The sequence below is a fragment of the Odocoileus virginianus genome, chromosome 16, assembly GCF_023699985.2.
Source record: "Odocoileus virginianus isolate 20LAN1187 ecotype Illinois chromosome 16, Ovbor_1.2, whole genome shotgun sequence".
Classification (NCBI taxonomy): Eukaryota; Metazoa; Chordata; class Mammalia; order Artiodactyla; family Cervidae; genus Odocoileus; species Odocoileus virginianus.
In genome coordinates, this window is record NC_069689.1 from 58,083,332 (window position 1) to 58,109,375 (window position 26,044).

At 40.9% G+C, this 26,044-nt stretch overlaps 1 protein-coding gene across 1 annotated transcript in view; it reads left to right on the forward strand.

Moving 5' to 3' along the window:
* The first annotated feature begins 250 nt into the window (after positions 1-250).
* The window catches only part of EFL1 (elongation factor like GTPase 1), a 46,775-nt gene continuing 20,981 nt past the window's right edge, over positions 251-26,044 (forward strand). The window contains 5 exon segments of the mRNA XM_070477530.1: positions 251-266; positions 15,172-15,303; positions 17,384-17,531; positions 22,674-23,430; positions 23,432-23,660. Coding sequence (XP_070333631.1) covers positions 251-266; positions 15,172-15,303; positions 17,384-17,531; positions 22,674-23,430; positions 23,432-23,660 — 1,282 coding nt within the window.

The window sequence follows — 26,044 nt, forward strand, 5'->3', positions numbered from 1 at the left end:
TAGTAACTCAGATAGTTGAAGTACCAAGGATCAGCTTCAGCATGGGCTGCTTCACCTTCCAGGATTCAGATGAGGGGCATACGAAGGTGTTAGTGGAAAGGGCCCTTGAAAATCACTGAGACCTCCTGGAAGGAAACTGCTCCTAAGGGACAAGAAACCAGATGTGACAGGACAGGCCAGTAGCTAAGGGAGGAATGGCATGACACCTATCACTGGATTTGCCTTGTGTTGCCACCCTGTTGCTCCCGTGATGGAGACCTTCGAAGGTAGGAGTAAAGCCCGGAAGAGTTGGCTCTAAGACACTGGGTCACTAGCATTGTCTACCCTCTAAAGGCGTATGGCATTCAAAGGAAGCATTGCTCCTGCATCAGAGACCCCTCAAGGGTTTCTGCACCATGAGAACACAAGTGCCTGAGTGTCTGTGGCAGGTGTGGGCTCATGAGCCTGTGAGGACCAGCCCCTGGGATTCCCAGAGAAGGTGATGGTCAGGAAGGTGAAGATCTTGTGTGAACTGGTGGGGACCAGGGCACCACTAGGATTTAGTTATTGGTCATCCAGCTTCACCTAGTCGGCACAGTCTGGGAAGTCTCGAGTCAGTGGTTCCCATTAGTCTCTATTGTGAAAGGTGCTTTATAGATGCTGAGTTGGCATTTCTGCCTTTTGTCATGGCGGAATTCTTTCGTTTGCCACAGGTTTCACTGGAGAGAGAGCTCATTCATAAATCAGAAGGACACCTGTGTCTGTTTGAGAAAACAGAGCCAAGTGCCTTGGTAGAGTCAAGGAGGGCTGCCCGGCATACCCTGTTTGCAGGACTCCTATTTGAGGTCAGTTCGAAATGATCATCTTACCTCACAGTATTTCTGAGATATTTGCTGAAGAGACCAATATACACAAGGCCCCCATGGATCATATTATGGAAATAGTCAACTGGAAACAACTGTCACATACTTTGCTGACCTACTTTTCATAGCACTTACTCTGTTTTTCTTAGTGCCCAAGGAACATTTCTGATGATGGGAGTTGAGATTACTTTACTCTAATGGTCCTTAGTTTTCAGCAGTGGTAGCTGGTAAAAATGGAATGAGACACTTGGAAATTCTTGGATAGTGTGTTGAATGTTTTTTATATATAAATAAAGGCAGTCTTAGAGAATTACGTGGTGTTTTCTGGGGATTGGTCCCCCCCACCCCCGCCCCGCCCCCAATGAAACTTGTACAGATGTGAGAGCTGAACCATAAAGAAGACTGGGCTCTGAAGAATTGATGCTTTCAAAGTGTGGTGCTGGAGAAGGCTCTTAAAATTCCCTTGGACATTGAGGAGATCAAACCAGTCAATCCTAAAGGAAATCAACCCTGAATATTCACTGGGAGGACTGATGGTGACACTGAAGCTCCAATACTCTGGCCACCTGATGCGAAGAGCCGAGTCATTGGGAAAGACCCTGATGCTGGGAAAGATTGAGGGCAGGAGGAGAAGGGGGCAACAGAGGATGAGATGGTTGGATGGCATCACCGACTCAACAGACGTGAGTTTGAGTGAACTCTGGGAGATAGTGGAGTACAGGGAAGCCTGGTGTGCTGCAGTCCACGGGGTAGCAAAGAGTTGGACACAACTTAGAGTCTGAACTGGAACAAATGAAACAAACCAAAACCCAAAGAATAGTTTTCTAAACTGTTTATCTTCCAGTGGATGTTTTAAAAGGACCAGCCTCTGAGTGAAGAACCAAAGAGTATGAACAACAGAGGGTAGCCAGTCTCCTCCTGGATGCACTTACTTGAATAAAGAAATGATTTGCTCAAGGGCAGACATGTTCAGAAGAATCTATGTAAGGACATTGAAGTGAATGATACCTTTCATTAGTCCTAGGATGATGTGCAGAGAAAGGACACAGTAAACAAGACAAACCATCCGCTCACTCTTCCTGCCAGTTCTTTTTGAAAGGCTCTAAAAAAGGTTTATCTTTATTAGCTGCAGCTAATGGCATCTCTGAAAGACTCAGAAGCACCTTATATACCCATGTAATTTGTGCCAAATTACACCCTTAAGTAGCTTTATTAATACCTAATAGCCATATGGAAAAGAATGCAAATCTTAAACCACAGGTTAATAGGTTTTCATAAACTGAACATAGGCCAGCGTTGGTAGCATCCAGACCCGGAGATAGAACACTGCCCGAGTGCAGAAGCCACGTGCATTTCCAGTCACTGTTACCTGCACCCTCCACCCCAAAGAGTAGCAACTGTCCTGGCTTCTAACATAGGTTAATTTTACACATTTTTAAGCTTTGTACAAGCTGAGTTATAGAGAATGCATTTGGGTTGGGCTTTTTGTATTCATTCACTCTGAATGTGAGATTCATCCATGTCATTGCACATGGTTGTAATCTGTTTGTTCTAGTAGCTGTATTGTGTGACTGCCACCATTTATCTGTTCTTGTGTTGGCGGACATTGTATTTTATTTTTGGTATTGGTCTGTCAGGAGTACTGTTGCTCTGAATATTCATGTGCATGTTTTTTGCTGAACATTTGTACACGTCTGTTGGAAGAGAAGTTGCTGTGATAGGGCAGGTGTACGTTGAGGCTCGGTGAGTGTACAAATTTATGCTCCACCAGGAGGGCCTGCAAGTTTCAGTTGCTCCATCTCCCTGCCAACACTTATTTTTGTTTTTGTTTGAGCCACTCTGATGTCTATGGAGTAGTAGTTGGTTTCCCTGATGACCAGGGGCGTTAAACTCCTATTTATTTATTAACTATTGATCTTGCTCATTTTTGAATTGTCATTAAGTCTTTACCTACGTTTATATTTTTTTAAGATTGTCTGCCTTTTTGTAGTGATTTGTAGGCATTCTTTATATCTTCTGAGTAAAATCCTGCTTTAATTATTTTCACTTGTTTTTTTAACTGAGTCTGCACTAATCCAGCTCTTTAGTATACAGTCCTTTGTTCTTTATAGAGCATTTTGATTTCTTTACAGTACCAGTAGGTTCATTCGTGTTGCTGTAAGTGGCATTATTTTGGCTGAGTAATACTCCATTGTGTATATGTACCGCGTCTTCTTTATGCATTTCTCTGTCAGTGGACATTTAGGTTGCTTCCGTGTCTTGGCTGTTGTAAATAGTGCTGCAGTGAACATTGGAGGGCATATGTTTTTTTCAAATTATGATTTTCTCTGGGTATATGCCCACGACTAGGATTGCTGGGTCATATGGTAGTTCTGTTTTTAGTTTTTTAAGGAACCTCCATACTGTACCAGTTTACATACTCACCAACAGTGCAGGAGGGTTCCCTTTTCCCCACATCCTCGCTAGCATTTATTGTTTGTAGACTTTTTGATGATAGCCGTTCTGACTGGTGTTAAGTGATACCTCATTGTAGTTTTGATTTGCATTCTCTAATAATTAGTGATGTTGAGGATCTTTTCATGTGCTTTTTTTGGTCATCTGTATGTCTTCTTTGAAGAAATGTCTAAATCTCCTGGCCGTTTTTTCATGGGGTTATTTGGGTTTTCTGATATTGAGCTGCATGAGCTATTTGTATGTGTAGGAGATTAATCCCTCATCAGTTGCTTCATTTGCACATCTTTTCTCCCATTCTGAGGGTTCTCTTTTTGTTATGTTTATGGTTTCCTTTGCTGTGCAAAAGCTTTTAAGTTTATTTAGATCCCTTTTATTTATTTTTGTTTTTATTTTCACTACTCTAGGAGGTGGATCAAAAAAGATCTTGCTGCAATTTATGTCAAAGAGTGTTCTGCCTATGTTTTCCTCTAAGAGTTTTATAGTGCCCAGCCTTACATTTAGGTCTTTAATCCAGCTCAAGTTTTTGAGTATGGTGTTGGAGAAGGAAATGGCAACCCACTCCTGTATCCTTGCTGGGGAATCCCATGGACAGAGGAGCCTGGCAGACTGCAGTCCATAGGGTTGCAAAGAGTCAGACACAACTAAAGTGACTTAGCACATGGTGTTAGGGAATATTCTGACTTGGTTCTTTTGCATGTAGTTGTCCAGTTTTCCCAGCATCTCTTATAGAAGAGACTGTCTTTTCTCCACTGTGTTTTCTTACCTCCTTTGTCATAGGTTAAGGACCACAGGTGTGTGGTTTGTCTCGGCTTTCTGTCTTATTCCATTGATCTATGTTATGTTTTTGTGCCAGTACCATCCTGTTTTTTTTTAATAAGTTTTTATTGGACTATAGTTGTATTACAGTGTTGTGTTTGTTAGTACCATACTGTTTTGATTACTGTAGCTTTGTTGTACTACTATTAACATTTTAAAAAAATTCAATCAAAAATTCTTACTTCATTGATCTTTGAAGTAATCAGGCCACAATAAGAGAACCACTTTGAAAGCTGCTTCTTACAGAGAAGTAATGGATTCACTGGAAAAAGTATTGGCTTGGATTAAAATAACCTGTGTTTACTTAAAATTTCATTAACAGTCTAGCATTGTTATCTTTTCACCTTAGGAATTACATTTCTTCAGTAAGTTCTGATATCAAGTAAGTTGTACCTCTGCCATGCCACAGTAACTGTGCCACGTCAAGACTTAGACATGTGGCAGGGGTCACAAAAATCTCCAGCTCCAAGGTTCAGGGATTGGAATAAATTATCAGCAATAATGTGATAGAGTTTTAAAAATGTTTTAGGAGTGCTTGTACTATTAAATGAGAGAAATTTGTGGGATCTTGGTTGGCTTTATCTCTGCCTCCTCTGTGGTGTTCAGCACAGACATAATTATCAGTAGAAATTTGTTGACATAAATCTTAACAAGCTCAGGAATTGTGTGAAATGTTCCTTCACTAGCTGTTTTGAGCCCTACTCTCAAATTAATAATGACACCAGGGCTTCTCTGGTGGCTCAGCAGTAAAGAACCCTCCTGCCAATGCAGGAGACGTGGGTTCAATCCCTGGGTTGGAAAGAGCCTCTGGAGAAGGAAATGGTAACCCACTCCAATATTCTTGCCTGGAGAATCCCATGGACAGAGGAGCCTGGCGAGCTGCAGCCCATAGGGTTGCAGAAGAGTCAGACACGACTGAGCAACTAAACAACAACAACGTAGGGTTCAGTAGGCCCCACTGTATTCCGTAATTTCGGAATTAACACTGAGGAGAATGTTTACCACTGAAAAGTGATCATTATAGATGGTAAAGGGTACAGAGGTGGCATCAGGTACACTGGCTCACTTCTCATGCCAGGGCAGCCTGTGGATGGACCCAGAGATTAGGGGCTTCCCGTGGAACTGAGAGCAGGGCCTTGAGTCTGAGGCTGCCGTATGCCCCAGTCTCAGGACCTTGATTAACCTCGAGAAACATTCCAGCTCCCTATCAGGTAGGAATCCAAGACTCCCTCCGCGCACACCAGGCTCCAGGGAAGTCTGTGGCTAGCAGCCTAGAGGTGAGAGCAGTTTCGGTTTCTAGGGCCTAAATTGGCTAATGCAAATGTAATGTGTTTACTACATAATCCCAGGGTCTATGGCTGTGTGATAATTCAGACAATGCAAGTATTCAAGGTGCTGAAGCCTCAGAAAGGTTGTTTTCTTACTGTTTAAAAAAATTTTTTTTGTTGTTTTATGATAAAGTAACCTGCTCAGCTGGTAAAGAACCCACCTGCGATGCAGGAGACCTGGGTTTGATCCCTGGGTTGGGAAGATCCCCTGGAGATGGGAGAAGCTACCCATTCCAGTATTCTGGCCTGGAGAATTCCATGGACTGTATAGTCCATGGGGTTGCAAAGAGTCAGACTTGACTGAGCAACTTTCACTTTCAACCTGCAGTGAGCAAACGTTCCCATCTCACTGTACTAGCTAACAGATCGAGTTAGATACGCGCTTGCAGTCACTGTGCATGTGACGGCCCTGGGTGCAGTGTGATGCTCACACACTGTGCTGATAACTGGGCGCCAGACATGGCTGTTGCTCAAACAGTAACTAGCTCATTTTCATGGTGAATAGAGTAAAACTCTTGAAAATGCAACATGTGTTAATCGGTGCCAAAAGTACCTTGTTTTTTAAATGGAGTTAAATTTAAACTCATATCGTTATGAACAGGCTTGTCCAGCAGAATACTCAAAAGCCGTGCAGCTTAGGAGAATCCTTTGTGTGGGATGTTTGCACATGCTCCTAAGGCCCTCATCTTTGGCCCTGCCCACAAATGCCGGCAGTCCGCCCCAACCAGAAATGTTCCTGCCAGTTACCAAATCACCTCGGGTTGTACCACTGTTCGTGGTATGTTCCTGGTCCACTATTGAGCCTTCTGCTCACACTGATTTGGGAAATACAAGCAGAAATCAAACCAGTGAGTTGCACATCTACCATATTTGGTGGAACATCACAAACTTGTTCTCTCACTTGATTCATATGATTTTAACAATTTTTGTTCCCATTTCCACTTCATAAGACCTATGATTTCTGCATATACTTGCCAGCATGTGTGTTCTTCCGATTTATACCAGTTGTATTGGTGTCAAATAGTATCTCATGGTTTTCATTTACATTAACTTATCATTAATGAGATTAAGTTTTTTAGTATTTTTTTGAGTGTTTTGAGCTTCCTTTTCTTCTGGTCTCTTTTCTTAGAGCTGTTTTTATTCTTTGCCTACATTCCTGTTGGTTGCCTTCCTTTTTGTTGATTTGTACTAGTTCTTTATATATTATGCCTACTAATCCTTTGTCTTGTTTTGACATTGAAATCATCTATTTTATAACTTTTTACTTTCTTTATGGTATTTTTGTTTTATAGATTTTATGATATAGTAAGACTTTGCAGTCTCATAATGTCATCCTGACTTGTGCTTTCAAATCCACATGAAATTTATTTTTCTAGATGGTATATGGTGTAGATACAGTTGTATTATTTTTTCCATTTCATTTACTTTTTCACCTTCACACACACATGTTTCTGGGCTCTTCATTCATTTCTGTTGATCTGTTATCAAATAGACTACCACTAGTACATTATATATACAGTCTTTTTTTTTTAAGTTGTATTGATTTCTCAAAAACTGAGTTATGAACTGACACTGCTATTTTTCTTTAATTTGCTCTACAATTAACAGAAATGACTCACAGTTTGAAGTGGCCTCTATAGTTTCAGTGGTCATTCAGTTCTTCGTTTGTTTTCTCCTTAGGTCATTTCAGTTAGAATCTTTTGTATACTTGTGATGAAGTTGCCATTTCATCCAGAAGTGTCTCTGCCTACTGTTTTTCATTGGAAATATTTTTAGTTTAAAGCTAGAAGAAATCCAGTTACAGTTTCCCAGTTGTATGAAGTCATCTCTCTTTTTTTAAAATCTTGAAACAAATTTCTGTTATTGTTTAAAATTGTACTAGGTGTTTTATTTTTCTTACATTCTAAACATCTTACATTTTCTCCATTTTATTGAAACCTTTGAATTAGAATCACATCTTTGAAGGAGCATCACTTAAAACCATGTGTTACTCTACAAAATATAAATTTAGGTCAGTGGGACAGGCTTCAAAGCTTATAAATGGATATGATTATAAGCTTGTGCCTTGCAAGAAGTTGTTACAACCTTCAATACAGTTGAGTAACTAATGGTATATGTAAAAAATTAAATATGCTCTTCATACATACACCAGAAAACCCTAATTAATTAACAAAACTGTTACTAAGACAGCTGCTGATACTCCCATGACCATTATAACCACCACTGCCACCACCTCCATTTATGAATGCTGACTCTGCCAGGGACTCTCTTACCCTTTTAACTTACTTGAGGTTCACAGTAACCCTGCGAAAGTACCATGTGCCATCAGCACATTTGGAAACTAAAACTAGGGAGGGATCAGGTCACTGGCATAAGGTGAGAGCTTTAATTAAATTCAAGTCCCTCTGATTCCAAATCAGACATAACAAGAATGCATGTTGCCTAAGGAAAAAAACTGATGGCAGTTGCAAGATCTCAGAGAAACGGACATGAACGGGATGCCAGTGTCTCTTCATTCCTGCTTTCTGATCCTCACTGCAGTTGTAGGTAATGACTTTGGATTCTCACCTGGGCCTCCACTCTTGCCATTTCCCCCACTCAGCACTCAGAGTTATCTCAAATACCCCGAGTGTCAACTTCTCTGGGAAGTCTCTAACTTCTCAATTTCTCTCCCTACATAAACACACCTTGTATTGTTCCTGTTGTGACACTTACTACATTACACTGTAATTGCTTGTTCATCTGCCTTTGTCCCCCTTCAGATTCCCCCCCCCTGCTTTTTGGCCACACGTGGCATGAGGATCTCCATTCCCTGACCAGGGATCATGCCCCTGCAGTGGAAGCTAGGGGCTTAACCACTGGGCCACCCGGGAAGTCCCCGAGGCTCACTTGTTCACTGAAGAACTATGAAGTGCCCAGTCGTGCCCCTGCCCTGAAAACTCAGCTGTTGGAAAAGTAACTGAATATTGAGTCAATTTCAGTTCTTTGACAACACAACTTTGTAAGCTCTGGAGTTTAGACGCCCAATAGAAAAAGCTCAAAAAGATACTAAAAAGAAAAAATAGAAGCAAAATAAACGGGGAAACTGTAGTCTGAAGGAAAAAATGTGATGAGTTAAAGTATTTATTACATAAAGAACTAGTAAAAATGGTAGGAAAAAATTATGAACCTCAAGAGTCGAGAAATGCTTTGACTAAGTAATCATCTGCTTAGTTTTCCAAGTTAGAAATCTGGATTTCATCCTCATTTCTCCTTGTCCCTTCCTTCCAATTCCTAAGTAACCCCCAAGACTTGACAGCTTACCCTCACTTCTCTAGCTCATCTGCGGTCTTCCACATCCACACCCTTCAGAGTAAAGTCTAAACTCAGGTTGACATCTACATCTCTTGACAGTCTGTCTCTGCTTTCCTTCAGCCTCCTGTTTCACCAGCCCCCGAACTGTGTTCTTTGCACCAAGTATTCTGAAACCACTTTGGGTTCCCACCGCACTCCAGCAGTTTGTATTAATATATGCTGTCTTCCTTCCCCATAGTCCTTCACGTCTATTTCTGTTCTAATAAAAAATATTGTTTTCAACTCTCTTAATTATGTGCATCATCCTTTCTCCTGGGTTAGCATCAGTAGATTATTTATCATGATATCACATGCCAAGAGACAACCAGAAGACTGCTTTATACTGACTGCCCTTTCATTCACCTTGAGATACACCTTCGGTACCATTCAGGTACTCTGCGTTGCCTCCAGGTCCAAGATGAAATTTCATCCCCTGTTGAATCCTAGACCCTTCCAACTGTGTTAATTCCCTTGGTGACAGCCAGCTCTACCAAGTGATTCTGTTTCACAGGAATGGTGGTTGGGGGCATAAATGAAAGTGGTCCTGATGCACAAATTGAAACTCCACAGTGAACCCTAATTATAGCTCCCTTAACCTGGTTCAGGACCCTTACGCCAAGTTTCCACCTGTTCTCAAGTATAGACGAAGACAGCAAGCCTACACAGCGCTTTAAAAAGAAAAAAAAGTTTTGATTCTTAAGGTGTTACATTTTCCATTTATTGTAGTCTCTCTGTTGAGAAAAAGGCCCCAGATCCTGGTGAAACTTTCTTAAAACTGTTATTAGCTGGTTATGAGCTCCATCTGTCCCTAGGAGAAGAAAAAAAAATCCTGACACAGTGATGTCATTTTGCAAGAGTTTTCCCTTGGGCCTCCTATAACACCAAGAAGCTAAAGGGCAGTTGATTTAAGAAACGTGTTTAGCATAATGGACAGACTTGATAATCCTCTGCAAACGTTAGCAGTACTGGTCTGTGCTGGAGATGCTAGGCAAGCAGGCTTGGAAAAGGCCCATTTCTTATTTATTATATCATACCTGCCTGCCTGCTGTCTCCATGACAAGGGTTATAAAGCACATGGATCCCCTGATAGCCTTTGTAGTTGACTCACAGAGAGTAGAATCCGAGTTTGATGGGAAAGGTGCAGAATAAAGACACAAATGAGAGGCAGAGCATATGGGCTTCCTTGGTATTCAAAGACAGAAGGACCAGAACGAAGGTTTTCTAGGTTCTCAACAACTACTCTGTGAACCTGTACTTTAGAAAAAACATTTTTTGTGTGTGATAGTTGTCTGAATCCTTGTGTGTCTTCTAAAGTAGTGTTTACTGCGGTCATAGGCCTGAGGCTCTATAGACATCCACGGTTGGATTTACTGTGAAGATTTAAAGGAATCCATTAACTTGGGCTTATTAAACAGTTTTAAGAGGAACAGGTTGGTGGTTCCGGATGTAGTGATGTTAAAGTTGGCCTGAAATAAAACTTTGGAGATTAGGTGACCATATTCTGTCTAGAGCCCTTACATGTTTTACCACAAAGTTCTTTTTTTTTTTCAATTCCAATATATTTATACCAGCAATGAAAGAGCACTTTACACATCTAAACTTTGCTAAAGATAGTAATGCCGTCCTCTGTCCAGACAGCTCGAAGTCTTGTCCCCACGAAGCGAAGCGGTGTTAGAACTCTGTAGTGACTTCACCATGTTCCTGCTGCCAGTGTGACCTCATTCTCGATTGATTCAACCTGTGCAGCAGGGGGTCATTAAAGGAAAACAGTTGTCGACAAAGGGCCCATCCATCTCTCCAGTCCGACACAGTATTTTCAGTCTCACATCATAAAAGGTGTGCTCCTTTATGTTACTTGTTTATGGAATACTTTTAAAAAGTTTCTATGTAAATATTAAAGGTTATTTCCATTTGCAGTTATTATAACATGTTGACTCTACTCCCCCATCGTAGAGTACATCCCTAAGCCTATTGCACACCCAGAAATTTTGTGCCTTGTCCTCCCCCTCCCCACTGGTAGCCACTCGTTTGTTCTCCAGACCTGGGAGTCTGCTTCTTTGTTCGTTGTACTTTTTAGAGTCCAAGAATAAGTGATATCATACAGTATTTGTCTTCTCTGTCTGACTTATTTCAGTTAGCATAATGCCCTCCAAGTGCTTCCATGTTGCTGCAAATACAGTCTTTATCCATTCATTTGTTGATGGGCACTCAGATTGCTTCCATATCTTGGCGACTGTAAATAATACTTTTACTTTTTATTTGAAATATCTTTTTGCGTATCATTGTATGTGAATGATATGACCAATAAGGGGTTAATATCCAACATATATAAACAGCTAGTATAACTCAACATAAAAAAAAATCAATCTAAGAAAATGGGCCAAAGAATTAAATAGATATTTTTCCAAAGGGGAAACAGATGGCCAACAGACCCTTGCAAAGATGCTCAGCATCACTAATCATCAGGGAAGCGCAAATCCAGAAGCATGATGAGAAACCACCTCACACCTGTCAGAATGGCCATCATCAAAAACAACACAGATAACAAATGTTGGTGAGGATGTGGAGAAAAGGGAACCCTGCTACACTGTTGGTGTGAATGTGAATTGGTACAGCCACGGGACAACAGTATAGTAGTTTCTCAAAAAGACTGAAAATGGAATAGCTTGTAACAGGAAACAGACTACCTGGAAAAAAATTTTGGTCTGACAGTGTTTGCAAAAATGCTGATTTTTGATTAAGAAGCATTTGAGGGTATGGTATATACTCTGGTAAGGGCCAGTGTGTGCCCAGTGGGAGAACTCGGTGTTTACTCAGGTGTCACCCCAGTCTCTGAGCTAGAGTTTATGAGTGCATGCTCAGTCGTGTCCGATTCTTTACGATCTCATGGACTGTAACCCGACTGGCTCCTCTGTCCACAGGTTTTCCCAGGCAAGCATACTGGATTGGGTTACCACTTCCTCATCCAGGGGATCTTCCCAACCCAGGGATTGAACTGGTGTCTCTTGCATCTCCTGCATTGGCAGGCAGATTCTTTACCACTGAGTCACCTGGGAAGCCCAAGCTAGAGTTCACTCTCCCAAAATAGCTAATATTCCTTGTTTATAGAGAAGAATTGGGACCAGCAAGGACTTGGATCCTTCATCTACAGTCAGACAGAAGTTACTGGCGTTTGTATGAAAACAAGCTAGAATTCTTGCTGTTTAGTAAATTCTGTTCGCTCCATATTCCTCAGCCTGTTTTTGCTTTCTTTTCTTTAAATCATATGCTATTTTATAAATATGCATGGAAAAAACTTTTCATCCTCTTTAACCCTTGAAACAAATTCATGCAATGCTAATTTTACATATTTTTTTCTGGCCTATCACTTCTCCTATTCCAGAAATTCTGAAATTATTCCCTGAAGGGAACATGTCCTTCAGCCTTGATTCCAGTTGAAAAATGCTTGAGCAGATGTACTGTATGTGAAGGAATGATTCCTCCTTAACTGATACAGTTGTGATTTAAACAAGTGAAGTGAAAATCCCATGATTTAAATAGGAAAAAAAAAGGCATAGAATTATGTGGAAATTTTGTTGTTGTTGTTGAGTCACTAAGTCGTGTTGGACTCTTTGTGACCCCATGAACTACAGCATGTCAGGCATCCTGGAGTTTGCTCAAATTCATGTCCAGTGAGTCAGTGATGCTATGTGGAGATTATAACAGTGTAAATTATGTGTGCCAATAGAGGAAGGACTAAAAAGGGAAATATATCAAATGAATATAGTGACAATATTAGAATGGTATTACATGGGGATATGGTGGTTTGTTTTATTTTTTCAATTTTTATTTATTCATTTGGCTACACTGGGTCTTAGTTATGGCATGTGCGATCTTTAGTTGTGTCATGCAAATTCTTAGTTGCAGCTTGTGGGATCTAGTTCCCTGACCAGGGATCGAACCCTGACTCCCTGCAATGAGAGCAAAGAGAATTAGCTACTGGACCACCAGGGAAGTCCCTATTTTTTTTTTTTAAATTGTATCTGATTTATCATTTTTAAAACAGAAAGCTTGTTTTAAAATGTGTTTTGTATAAATATAAAGTTCTATCTTCATAATTATCTGATAGTGCAACAAGAAATTCTCAAAGTGATTGTTAAATCATTTTATTGTGATTCACCCAAATAACTCCAATGACTGTCATTGGAACATAATCTTTTCCTTAAAATCTTAATCTTGACTAGGAATACTGTAGTATTGACTTTCTGTTTTTAGGGGAGTTGCAATCATGTTCACAAATCTGGGCATATCTAAGTAGCAAGGACAGCAAAAATGTAAACTAGAAGTTTTTAAAGAGACAGTGTTCAGAATATAGTGACCATCTGCAGCCTGCTTCCCTGATGACACAGAGGAGAGAACAGCATTTATCGTTTCTTTGAAACCATGTGCTGTGTGAGCAGGAAGGAAGTGCCTGCTCACCAGAGGTCACAGCAGGATGGATGAGGTTTGAGGGGGAGTGTTTACTGTGAGGTTGTCCTCACCCCCTGTTTTCATGGCAGATGCTGTTATTTCTAGCAGACTTGATGGAAACTTGGGCAGACCCGGGTCTGCCATGGTACGTGGGGCACGTTAACAGGAAGCCGTGGCCAGGCATAGATGTCTCTGTGTGCTGGGCCAAGACGCACAGCAGTAAGAAGTGTAGACTTTGACCAAGGAAATGAACTGGCAGCACCTTGGAGACATCAGTCTGAAGAGGGTCGCCTGCACAGGAAAGTTCTCGCGGTCATGTCATGAGTTAGAGTCAAAGGACCTAATGAGGTTTAGTGTGAGACAGAAGGGGATTAAAAGGGCCTGACAGATGCCTCTGAAACCCACAGGGTAGTTGGTAAAAGTGGAAGAAGCACGTTTTCTGTGGACCTTTGAGGAATGGAACTCCGAACACTGTAGAGATGGGGGAGACATGTTCCAGCGCAGTGTGAAGAAGGTGTTCCTATAGCTGGAGTGACCCTGTAACGTAGTGGGGAGAGTGATGCCTGGAGACTTTCAGGAGGGGCAGCTGGAGGGGGCTTTTCACCCTGTGTGATCAGACTCAGAGAGACCTCTGCCACCTTCTGGGCTCGTGGGTCAGAAAGCTCTGCTTCAGTTCCCTCCCCCAGGGTGGGTGGTCCATGGTGTGGCACCCCAGCACCCTGTGCCTTTACGTCCATCGCCAGCCAGCAGCAGAGTTGTTTCCTTTGCATACTTGTCTCTAAGCTGGAGATGGAGAAGCGCCATGCTGCCTGCATAGCCCTGCCCCTTTCACCTGTGTCACTTTCTCCTAAAACAGGTGGCCTCTCCTTCCATGCCCTCTTTAGTGTTTACCTTAAACAAAAAACACGAAAATGGGCCTTCTCTGTGTTTCTTAAAGTGAAAGTTGTTCAGTCATGTCTGACTCTTTGCTACCCCATAGACTATGCAGTCCATGGAATTCTCCAGGCCAGAATACTGGAGTGGGTAGACTTTCCCTTCTCCAGGGGATCTTCCCAACCCAGAGATCAAACCCAGGTCTCCCGCATTGCGGGTGGATTCTTTACCACCTGAGCCACAAGGGAAGCCCAAGAATACTGGAGTGGGTAGCCTATCCCTCCTCCAGCAGATCTTCCCGCATTGCAGGTGGATTCTCTACCAGCTGAGCTATCAGAGAAGCCCACGTGTTTCTTAATTTGTTCTAAAGTGTTGTCTGCTCTTACTCTGGATGTGAGGTTCAGTATGACCCCTTCATCTCACTTTTGGAGGCATTCTCTCTGTTCCTATCTGTTCAAAGAAAAATATGTATCCTCTAGAGCAGGGGTCCCCAACCTTTTTGGCACCAGGGACCAATGTCATGGAAGACAGTTTTTTCACAGACTGGGGGTGTGGGGATGATTTCAGGATGATTCAAATACATTATGTTTATTGTGCATTTTATTTCTAGTCTGATGCCACCACCTGATCTGACAGGAGATACCAGAATGCAGCCCAGAGGGTAGAAACCCCTGCTCTAGAAGCTTATGCAACTCCCAGCTGGGAGCCTGAAGTGGATCAGGGCAGGAGACGGATGGGGTGGGGGGTAGCTGATACTCTCGTCTGAAAGTCTCTAAAATTCCTTTTACCCACATGCAAGTCAATTTGGCAAAAAAGATTATTTCAATAGTGACTCATCTTCAAATTAATAATCAAAGTATTTAAAAATTTTAGAGTTCCAATTTAAAAAGTAATTGATGTCTTTAGACATACATATCTGGACAGGATCACTGCTGTGGACAAAGTAGGTATGTTTTAGCCTGATTTCTTAAGTGTTTTTTCTCTGTGATGTATATACTGGGTTGACGTTATTTTTCTAACGTAAATTAAGTATTTGTCTTCTTTTATTGACTCCATGGGTCTTTTCCTCCCTGCAGGAATTGGAGGCCTTCAGGACTTTGTGCTGAAGTCGGCCACACTGTGTACCTCACCATCCTGTCCCCCGTTCATACCTCTCAACTTTGAAGCCACCCCTATTGTGAGGGTTGCTATTGAACCGAAACACCCAAGTAAGATAACCTTGTTTTTAAAAGCGTGTGATCATTACATTTTTTAAATGCATGCATTTAATGCTTGGTTTCTCCTGATTTGTTTCAGTATAGACTGTGAATTTTCATGGAGGTATATAACAGGGGTAACTTACCCAGCCTTAAGGCCATACAGACCACCACCATCTCCAGGGGAATCTAACCTCTGTCTTAGGAACCTGGCATCTTTAGGCACCTTTGCCATCCAGGGAGACTTTATCTTCTTCCTTATGGCAGAAACAGGGTCGTCTCTGCATCCCCCAGAACCCTGGCACAGGGTCATGTCTCAACAAAGCTCACGTTTTATGTGACTGGTTCTTTAGAATCTTATACAAGACTGCTTGATTCAGAATCACATCTGCTCCCCTCTGGGTGTGCTAGATTATCTGGACACTGGGCATTCCCTTTGTGTTTGGAAAGCACTCCCTGCCCCTTTCTGTCTGGCTGTGTGATACCCACATACACCAGGCCCTGTGGTATTGATAACTAAGAATTAGTCTTCGGTTCCTACCATGTGCCTGGCCAGTCCTCACGGACTCTTGTACTTTACTTCCTGTGACTGTCACTCACCCGCTGTTCCCGGCGTTCAGGGGTAGCCAGTGAAGCGTCTTCCAGACTGCTCTAGGGGAACCAGAGAGCAAACATGTGATTTGCTCACAAACACAGATTTCTGTTGGCGTGTGTAGTAGCCTCACTGCCCCTGCATCTATATATCCCCTCTCTCCTCAGAGCCGGGCCTTCAGAAAGCTTGTCTCTGCCCCAGGTTCTGAGACATATCCTAGCCACTGAGGTTCCCGGAGACCCTTAACAGATATGGATGATGGTACGGGGAAACCCGAATGAACTTTTTGGCCAGCCCAATCATTTGTGATTGTGGTTTATAATTATGTTAGTTACCTAGGACTGCCTAACATGTTACTCCAAAATTTGGTGACTTGAGAGAACAGTAACTACTCATTTATTATTTTTGGCGATTCTTCTGGTCAGGAGTTCTGGAAGGGTTCAGTTAGGGGGTCTTATGCAGTTGTAGTTGTGTGTAACCACAGGCCGCAGCCATCTGAAGGTGTACCTGGCCTCGCAGGGTGGTTCACTCACAGGGCCTCACAAGTCGGTGCTCGCTGCAGACCTGGGTTCCTCCACAGCGACCTCTCCTCAGAGCTGCTTGGCGGTCCTGGAGTGCAGTGTGGTGCCTGGCTTTCACCAGGAGTCCAGGACACTAAAGCAGAAGCCTTCTGTGATCCGCCTTAGGAGTCACATACCGGCTCTGCAGTATTGTGTTGGTCCGACGGGCCAGCCCGGTTCCCTGTGGGAGAGGACTGCGCTGGAGTCTGACTAGCAGAAGACGAGGGTGACTTGGGGCCATCTTGGCGTCTGCCTTCCACAATGAGGCCTCATTATTTTTTAAAACCTTACCATAACACTTTGTAAGATAGCTGCACAGATCTGTTTCCAGGCTCCATTTATTACAGCGCTTGATTTTAGTGACTGTTATTACTGAGAAATGCACCTCACAAAGTTACACACAGTCCAATGGAAGACATGCGTCACTGGCTTTACTAAGTCATGATATCAATTTTTACAGTCCCACGTACCAGTTACACAGATTTTGATGAAATGAAGATGGTGATTTTTTTTTCTGACCTCAATTTTTCTCATACTAATTAGAACACTGATTTTATAGTTTTGTAAGTACTGTATGGAAAGAGTTCTGTTACATTCCTACATGTATATACGTTTCTAATATATTTTGGTGATTTACAAGTATAATAATGGTAATTTGTATCTGCTGAGAGTTTGAAGAAGTGGTATGGCTCAGCTTTGGGAGCCTTGATGATAAGTTTGTGACATGTGTCTCATGTTAGCTGTCTGTACAGATAAATTATTAAAGGATAGTTTTCTTCACATTGCTATATTATTTGGAAAAACAGAGTAAACCATTATTGTAAACGTTCATTGCATTATGCTTTTCCCTTCAGAATTTGTCATGAGTTTTCCCATGGATGCTGTCTTTAGATTATGTTAGTCCTTACCTTGTAATCAGTATTTCATTTTGTTAACCTAGGTGAAATGCCTCAACTCGTCAAAGGAATGAAGCTGTTAAACCAAGCTGATCCTTGTGTCCAGATTTTAATTCAGGAAACAGGAGAGCACGTTTTAGTCACAGCAGGGGAAGTGCACCTTCAGCGCTGCCTGGATGACCTAAAAGAAAGGTTAGGTGACGACCGAGATGGAGCCCCCCGATCAGTGGGATATCTTAGTGTTTGCTAAACCCCTTGAACTTATACTGTGGTTTGTTGTTGGAGAAAAACTAAGTGCCCTCAACTTAAACATGAATTGTTATTGCGTTATTGGATCATAGATTTAATTTTACTAACAGTATTCACTGCTCTACTTGCATGATTTTGCATTTTTAGTGTAAGTCATAAAATAGTTTCATAAATACGTATTTTACTTTAAGCATATATACACACAGCATGTCAGGGCAACAAAACAAAATCATATTTTGTGAACTTATGCTGTAATTAGGATAGACTTTCTTCCTTATTGATGTCATCTCTGCAGTACAAACCTTCAGTAAATCTTCATATTTTTCTATCATAGTGATATGTAAGTGTCATAAAATAGGCATCCCAAATAACTTTTTGTGAGTTACGTTTTTCTTCTTCATTCCAAAGGTAATATATGTTTATTATAGCAATTAGGAAAATACAGAAGAATAAAAAGAATCATTCAGTTGCCATGCAGAGATAATATGACCATTACATTTGGGTTGATAAATCCCTAGTCTGTTCTATGCATACTCAACTATCTACAGATATCTATAATATACAGTTCTGATTATTTAGTTCAGATAAACTGCTAATTGCTAGCAATTGCTAACTCAAAAGGTGGCATATTATATTGCTGGCATATTTTTTAGGCTTATGATCTGTATTATCCTTAAAGTCTGTACCTATTTACACTGTAACTAGCAAAGTGTATTTGAAAGTGTTCCTTTTCCCAAACTTTTGGCAGCCCTGTATATCATAATTTTTAAAAATTTCATCAGTCTGGAAGACAAATGTTTGTTCATTGTTAATATACACTTTCTATGCTTAGTAATGATACTGAAACATTTTTTAATGTATTTATTGATCATTTATTTTTCTTTGATGAATGGCCCTATAGTGGCCTTCCTTCCTTTTGTTTTTCAATTTTCTGGGACTTTAATAACCATAATCATTATAGTTAAATAATAATTATAAGTAATCAACATAATTACCTACTAAATATTACATATCAGTCACTGTTAAAGTCTTCATGTCTCATTTAATTCTTAAAACAACCTAGTAAAATTGGTGGTGGTGGTACTGGTTGTAGTAGTAGTAGGTGGTATTGTAGTTCTACTTTACTACTACTAATAATAATACAGTAGAATAAGAAGAGCTGCTTCTGTAGCACCACCTACTTGGGGTTTATATTCTCTCTCTCTCTCTCTCTCTCTCTCTCTCTCTCTCTCTCTCTCTGTGTGATTTTATTTATATATTTAGTTTTGGCTGTGCTGGGCTTTCTCTAGTTGTGGGAGCAGGGGCTCCTCTCTAGTTATGGTGCTTGGGTTTCTCATTGCAGTGGCTTCTCTTGTTGCGGAGCACGGCTGTAGGTTGCCTGGGCTCAGTAGTTGTGGCGGACGGGCTTAGTTGCCGCAGGGCGTGTGGGATTTTAGTTCCCCAACCAGGGATCAAACCAGTGTCCGCTGCATTAGCAGGTAGATTCTTAACCACTGAACCACCGGGAAAGTCCCTCAGAGGGTTATTTTATTTTATTTTTTTAATAATATTTAAAAGTTATTTTTTGGCATTTTTGAACTATTTTCTTTCTTTTTGCACTCTTTGCTACCAAATTAAAACCCAGTGTTAAGTAACCTTACATTTCTCAGGTCATGAACTTGCCTTTAAAAATAATACTTTTTGGTACTTAGAATTCTACTTTAAGTCAGCAATTACTTGGTGTTATCTCCTGAGGTAGAAGATAGTTATTTCCTATAGCTTAGCAAATCCACTCTCGTTTTTATTCTATCTGTGTGTAACACACAGTGGACAGATGTGTCAAGAATATTCATAGCTTGATGTATGGCAGAAATGAAGCCAATATTGTAAAGCAATTATTCTTCAATTAAAAAATAAATAAATTTTTAAAAATATTCATAGCAACAAAAATTTTAATAGGCAAAAGCTGAAAAAAAATTTGAATAAAAAAATTATGAAATTTTATAGAATAATCTCAAGCTAACTGTGCAGACATGGATGAATCTCACAGCATAATGTTGAGCAAAAGAAGACAACTGAAAAAAATGTTGGATTCTGTTTACATGAAGTCCAAGAAGCAGGTCAAACTGAACATCTGTACTATAGGGGTTACATGTTTAGGTGATAGAAATAATTTAAAATGGATTACAGTGAAAATCAAGATAGTGGTTACATTCATGGGGTTGGAAGAACACATGAGGGGGCCTTCTGAGGATTAGTAATGTTTCTTAACTTGAGTAGTGGTTTACATGAGTGTTCACATTGTGACAAGTCATAGATCAGTGGAGTTTTGCTTTGTGTACTGTTTGATATGACTGTTAAAGTTTGCAGTTATACTTAGAACATACAGAAAATTCTAAAGTTTTTTTTTTAACCTCTCATATGACAGAACCTGCCTTCTAATATATAAGCCCTTTTGACATTGACATACATGTTCAGGAATGCGTTAGTACAGGTTTCAGAGACAAGGGGGCTCTTTTGGCCAGCAAAACTGTCAGAGTTCTCACCATCCACCTCTCAAGGCAGTAATGCTCAAATATGGCAGGAAGCCACGGGAAATTACTAATGTAGTCTGAGCCTCTGGCACTTGTTTTGAAACATTCACATGCTCTGCACTGCCAGGGTTTAAAGAACCTTTAGCTCTGAGGCACTTTGCAGGTATGACAACCATACATACACACACCAACCTTTCCATGATGCGGAGTGATCCTGATTATTCTTACAAGTGATGACTGTGGAAGAATTCTTGGAAACCTTAGAAATTAGAAGGACTAATGAGACTTTTAACCCTTTGGACCTTATACTAGGAGGAAAATGGGACAGTGTCATAGATGGACTCACTCTCATAGTTTCAGTAGCTGTGCAGTCTGTTTTCTTGAGTGTTCTCGGTGTATGAACTTATTTTCTCTAAATAATGGTAATTTTAAAAACATTCCCCTATTTCTAAGATTGCTAAGTGCTTTTCTTTTTAAAAAAACAGGAATGGATATTAAATTTTACTGAATGCCATTTAGCATTTGTAAAGATAGTTGAATAGATTATTAGATACTTTTTAATGTGGTATTTTAGCAGATGTCCCAATACAAATCAATTTTTATAACCTATAATAAAAACTACTTAGTATTGTAGTGAATTATTCTTTTAATATGCTGTTTAATTGGATTTTTCCGGATAGCATAATGGCTAAACACATTGATTCTGAGGTCGGACCTAGACTTGAAACCCAGCTTACTTGTTCTGTGACTTTGGAGAAATTATTTGATCTTTCTTACTTCGTTTTCTCCTCTACAAAATGAGGATAGTAATACATCTACTAAGTAACACATGTAAATCATGTACCACAGTGCCTCGTACATAATAAGGGATTAGTGGGAAGAAAACACACACAGACATATATGTATATATACATCTTTTTTCACTGTTATTTTATCTTAAATTTTACATCTCAGGCTAAAGGTTCTTTAAACCCTGGCAGTGCAGAGCATGTGAATGTTTGAAAACAAGTGCCAGTTCTTAGGTAAGATTGAACTACAGTTCTGTCTGTGTCTGCCACCTTTATCAAGTTCAAGTGTCAGAGTAATAATAAAGTATCAGGTAGATATCCATCTTGTTGTATATTCTGCAACAATATATATAGTATTGGAATAAACTAATCCTTGAAAGTAAACATACTCATTGGCAAGACCATCTTCCTTGAAAGGGATTATTTTTTCACAACATTTTAATTTTCTTCCACATTTTATGATTCTCTTTGGGTTCTGTATTCTAAAACCACTTATGGTAACATTATTTTTAGAAAACCATTTACTGAATTTTCAAATTTATCAAAAAGTATAAAATCAGATAAACCAAATACCTGCCCTATACCCACAAAATGTAGAAAGCAAAAACAAACCTAGAATAAAAAGCATTTCAAAACATTTTAATTTCAGTATCTAATTTCCTTATTGAATCACATTTCCCAGGGAAAAAGCATTATTCCAGGATCCAGAGATATCTCATAGTATATATGTGTACATACATATACGCTTATTTATGTACATATATATGTACATTTATACATATATCCATCCACATTGCCAATGGTAGACCAGACCAAATCCTTAGTATTACCTGAGAATGAGGTAGACAGAAAATAAGAGAAAAAGAAAGATGGCCTGGTTTTATCATCATCAGACTCAAACCATGCCAGTTTCCAGAACCTGCCCTCTGTGAACTTAAAGCTCATCTGAAAGAAAGTGCAATGTGAAACTAAACTTGATGGCGTGTGAGAAAAAGGGCTTTCCGAACTTGATGCCACACTGAGGGTCAAGACTTCTGTGATCCAATACAGTGGCCAGATATTAAAGTTGACTAAGATTGAAAATTCAGTCCCTCAGTCACACTAGCCACATTTCAGATGTTCAGTAGCTACGTGTGGCTATTTAAATGTAATTAAAATTAAGTAAAAATAAAACTTGATTTCCCTAGTTATACTAGCTGCATTTCAAGTGCTCAGTAATCACAGTACAGGTACGGAGCATTCCTATCATTGCAGAAGGTCTTTAGGAGAGAGCCGCTCACAAGCTCCTCGACCTTGCCGGCCTCACCATGAGTCTCATCAAAGCCAAGTACACTGTCAGGAATTGAGTGCATATCCTGATGTTCTGTGAATTTTTTTTTCTCTCTATTAAGTTTTCATCATTAAGCTTTCCTTATCCAGATTCTTCAACTGGCAAATATTATTTTAAAGAATTAATATGTCAATCTTATTAAAACATTTATTCTCCACTCAAAAGTCTTATCTAAATACATGGTTTATTTGTTTTGAGAATGAATGAACAAAACAGTGAGATTCTGGTATATGCAAGGAACTCCCTGAAGGTCTCTTCCCACTAGAGGTAGTCTTTTCAATGTGAAGTGAAAGTGGTTTTTGAATTCTGATAGAATGTAAATCACCAATATTTCCTAGTGAAATAATTTTTATATATCTGCATTTTTGTAGAATATTCATTATGTAATATTGCTCCATGGGCGTTCTGATGCCATTTTGATGATAACCTTGTGTTATTCCTCTCAACTTTGTAGGTTTGCAAAGATTCAAATCAGTGTATCTGAACCCATCATTCCATTCAGAGAAACAATCACAAAACCCCCGAAAGTCGACATGGTCAATGAAGAAATTGGCAAACAACAGAAAGTTGCGGTCATCCACCAAACAAAGGAGGATCAGAGCAAAATCCCTGAAGGAATCCAGGTTGACTCCGATGGGCTCATCACCATGACGACTCCCAACAAACTTGCCACTCTCAGCGTCCGAGCCCTGCCGCTCCCAGAGGAGGTCACTCAGATTCTAGAAGAAAGCAGTGACCTGATTCGTTCTATGGAGCAGTTAACGTCCTCTCTAAACGAGGGCAAAAATAATTCTCAGATGATCCATCAGAAGACCCAAGAGAAAATCTGGGAATTCAAAGGAAAGCTCGAGCACCACCTCACCGGGAGGAAGTGGAGGAACACAGTGGACCAAATCTGGTCATTTGGCCCAAGAAAATGTGGGCCCAACATACTAGTAAATAAAAGTGAGGATTTTCAGAATTCAGTGTGGACAGGCTTCGATGGCAAAGCTTCAAAAGAAGCCAGTCGGTACCGAGACCTGGGCAACAGCATTGTGAGCGGCTTCCAGCTAGCCACCCTCTCCGGCCCCATGTGCGAGGAGCCGCTCATGGGTGTGTGTTTCGTCCTGGAAAAATGGGACCTGAGTAAGTTTGAAGAACAGACAGCAAGTAATAAACAGAGTCAAGAACCGGGTGATCTGACGAAGGAGGGACAGGGGGAAGGTGACACCCTGCTCAGATGGAGACAAACAGCAGGAGCTGCAAGACGATGGCTCTGAGCCCTTTGAGAAAAGGGCTTCCCAGAGAGGAGAGTCTCCACTCACTGACTGCTACGGGCCCTTCTCAGGGCAGCTCATAGCCACCATGAAGGAAGCCTGTCGCTACGCACTGCAGGTGAAGCCGCAGCGACTGATGGCAGCGATGTACACATGCGACATCATGGCCACCAGCGATGTTCTCGGTAAGGCGGGAGAGGGAAAGACAGGTGCCCTGAGTAGTAGTGACCTCTTGTAGATTAGGAAACCAAACTCATTTAATATGTTTTCACAGAAGCTATATTTTGTTGTCTGATTTTTCAAGGAACTAAGATCTTAGCCACCTCACTGTGGCCACCCTGCATGCATTAGCACACAGCCCCAAACTCAGGCTCTGAGTCCCTCGAGGTAGGCCACGATGGGGTGAGGCAAGAAGGACCCTGGAGAGAATATTGGAGACTCCCCAAGCCAAAGGAAAGGGTAGCTCGCAATTAAGGGGCCCAAGAGGGGCTGATACCATCCTTGTCACAGCTTCTGTGTTCTCACTTTTATCAAGGTGTGGGGCTCCAGCCATGTAGGGTTCCTGCATCTTTTACCAACAGGAAAGACAAGCCATTGGACTAGGAAATGGCAGCCAACTCCATCATTCTTGCCTGGAAAATCCTTTTTTTTTTTTTTTTCCATATATTTTTATTAGTTGGAGGCTAATTACTTTATAATATTGTAGTGGTTTTTGTCATACATTGACATGAATCAGCCATGGATTTACATGTATTCCCCATCCCTATCCCCCCTCCTACCTCTCTCTCTACCCAGTCCCTCTGGGTCTTCCCAGTGCTCCAGGCCCGAGCACTTGTCTCATGCATCCAACCTGGGCTGGTGATCTGTTTCACCCTAGATAATATACATGTTTCGATGCTGTTCTCTCAAAACATCCCACCCTCGCCTTCTCCCACAGAGTCCAAAAGTCTGTTCTGTACATCTGTGTCTCTTTTTCTGTTTTACATATAGGGTTATCATTACCATCTTTCTAAATTCCATTTATATGCGTTTGTATACTGTATCAGTCTTTATCTTTCTGGCTTACTTCACTCTGTATAATGGGCTCCAGTTTCATCCATCTAATTAGAACTGATTCAAATGGATTCTTTTTAATGGCTGAGTAGTATTCCATTGTGTATATGTACCATAGCTTCCTTATCCGTTCGTCTGCTGATGGGCATCTAGGTTGCTTCCAGTCCTGGGAATTATACACAGTGCTGCGATGAACATTGGGGTGCATGTGTCTCTTTCAGATCTGATTTCCTCAGTGTGTATGCCCAGAAGTGGGATTGCTGGGTCATGTGGCAGTTCTATTTCCAGTTTTTTAAGAAATCTCCACACTGTTCTCCATAGCGGCTGTACTAGTTTGCATTCCCACCAACAGTGTAAGAGGGTTCCCTTTTCTCCACACCCTCTCCAGCATTTATTGCTTGTAGACTTTTGGATAGCAGCCATCCTGACTGGCATGTAATGGTACCTCATTGTGGTTTTGATTTGTATTTCTCTGATAATGAGTGATGTTGAGCATCTTTTCATGTGTTTGTTAGCCATCTGTATGTCTTCTTTGGAGAAATGTCTGTTTAGTTCTTTGGCCCATTTTTTGATTGGGTCATTTTTTTTCTGGAATTGAGCTGCAAGAGTTGCTTGTATATTTTTGAGATTAATCCTTTGTCTGTTGCTTCATTTGCTATTATTTTCTCCCAATCTGAGAGCTGTCTTTTCATTGCCTGGAAAATTCTATGGACAGAGGAGCCTGGTGGGCTGTAGTCCCTGGGGTCACAAAGAGTCAGACACAACTGAGTGACTGAGCACATGGCACAAGATCTTAGAATGGGATTTCCCAGGTGGCTCAGTGATAAAGAATCCTCTTGCCAGTGCAGGAGATGCAGGTTTGATCCCTGGGTTGGGAAAATGCTCTGGAGAAGGAAACAGCATCCCACTTTAGTATTCTTGCCTGGAGAATCCCAGGGACAAAGGAACCTAGCAGGCTACAGTCCATGGGTTCACAAAGAGTCAGACGTGACTAAGCAACTAAACAACAGCAAGATCTTGCAAAGCCAGAGGCCTTAAATGTAAAATAAAAATCTCGGGGGCAAGGGAGTGAAAGTTGGACAACTAAGGATATTTTATTCTGCAAAAGTAGAAAGACTCATTTCTGTAATGAAAGGTCTGGTAAATGAGGTTTAAACTGCTCATATACATTACCATCCAAACATGTGCAGTAGTTTTTCACAAGGGAATCGCCATATCAATGTGGGTAAGCAAAGTTGTGACAATGATCAAAGAGTCAGACAACACTCTTGTGCCCCTAACCCAAAGGGCTTCTGTGAATTCTGGGTCTCTTCTGAGGAGACTTGAGGACTTTATCCACTGCTAACATTATTACCAAATGCCACTCCTGATTTTTCCTCTCTTTGGGAGAAGAATGTTTAGGATTTCTTTAGGAGACATTGAACCTGGGACTCAGTAGCTATTTTGACTTTTGAAAGATTTGACTTCATTGAGACTTACTTTCTTCACCTCTGAAAAAGGAAGGTAATAACTCATT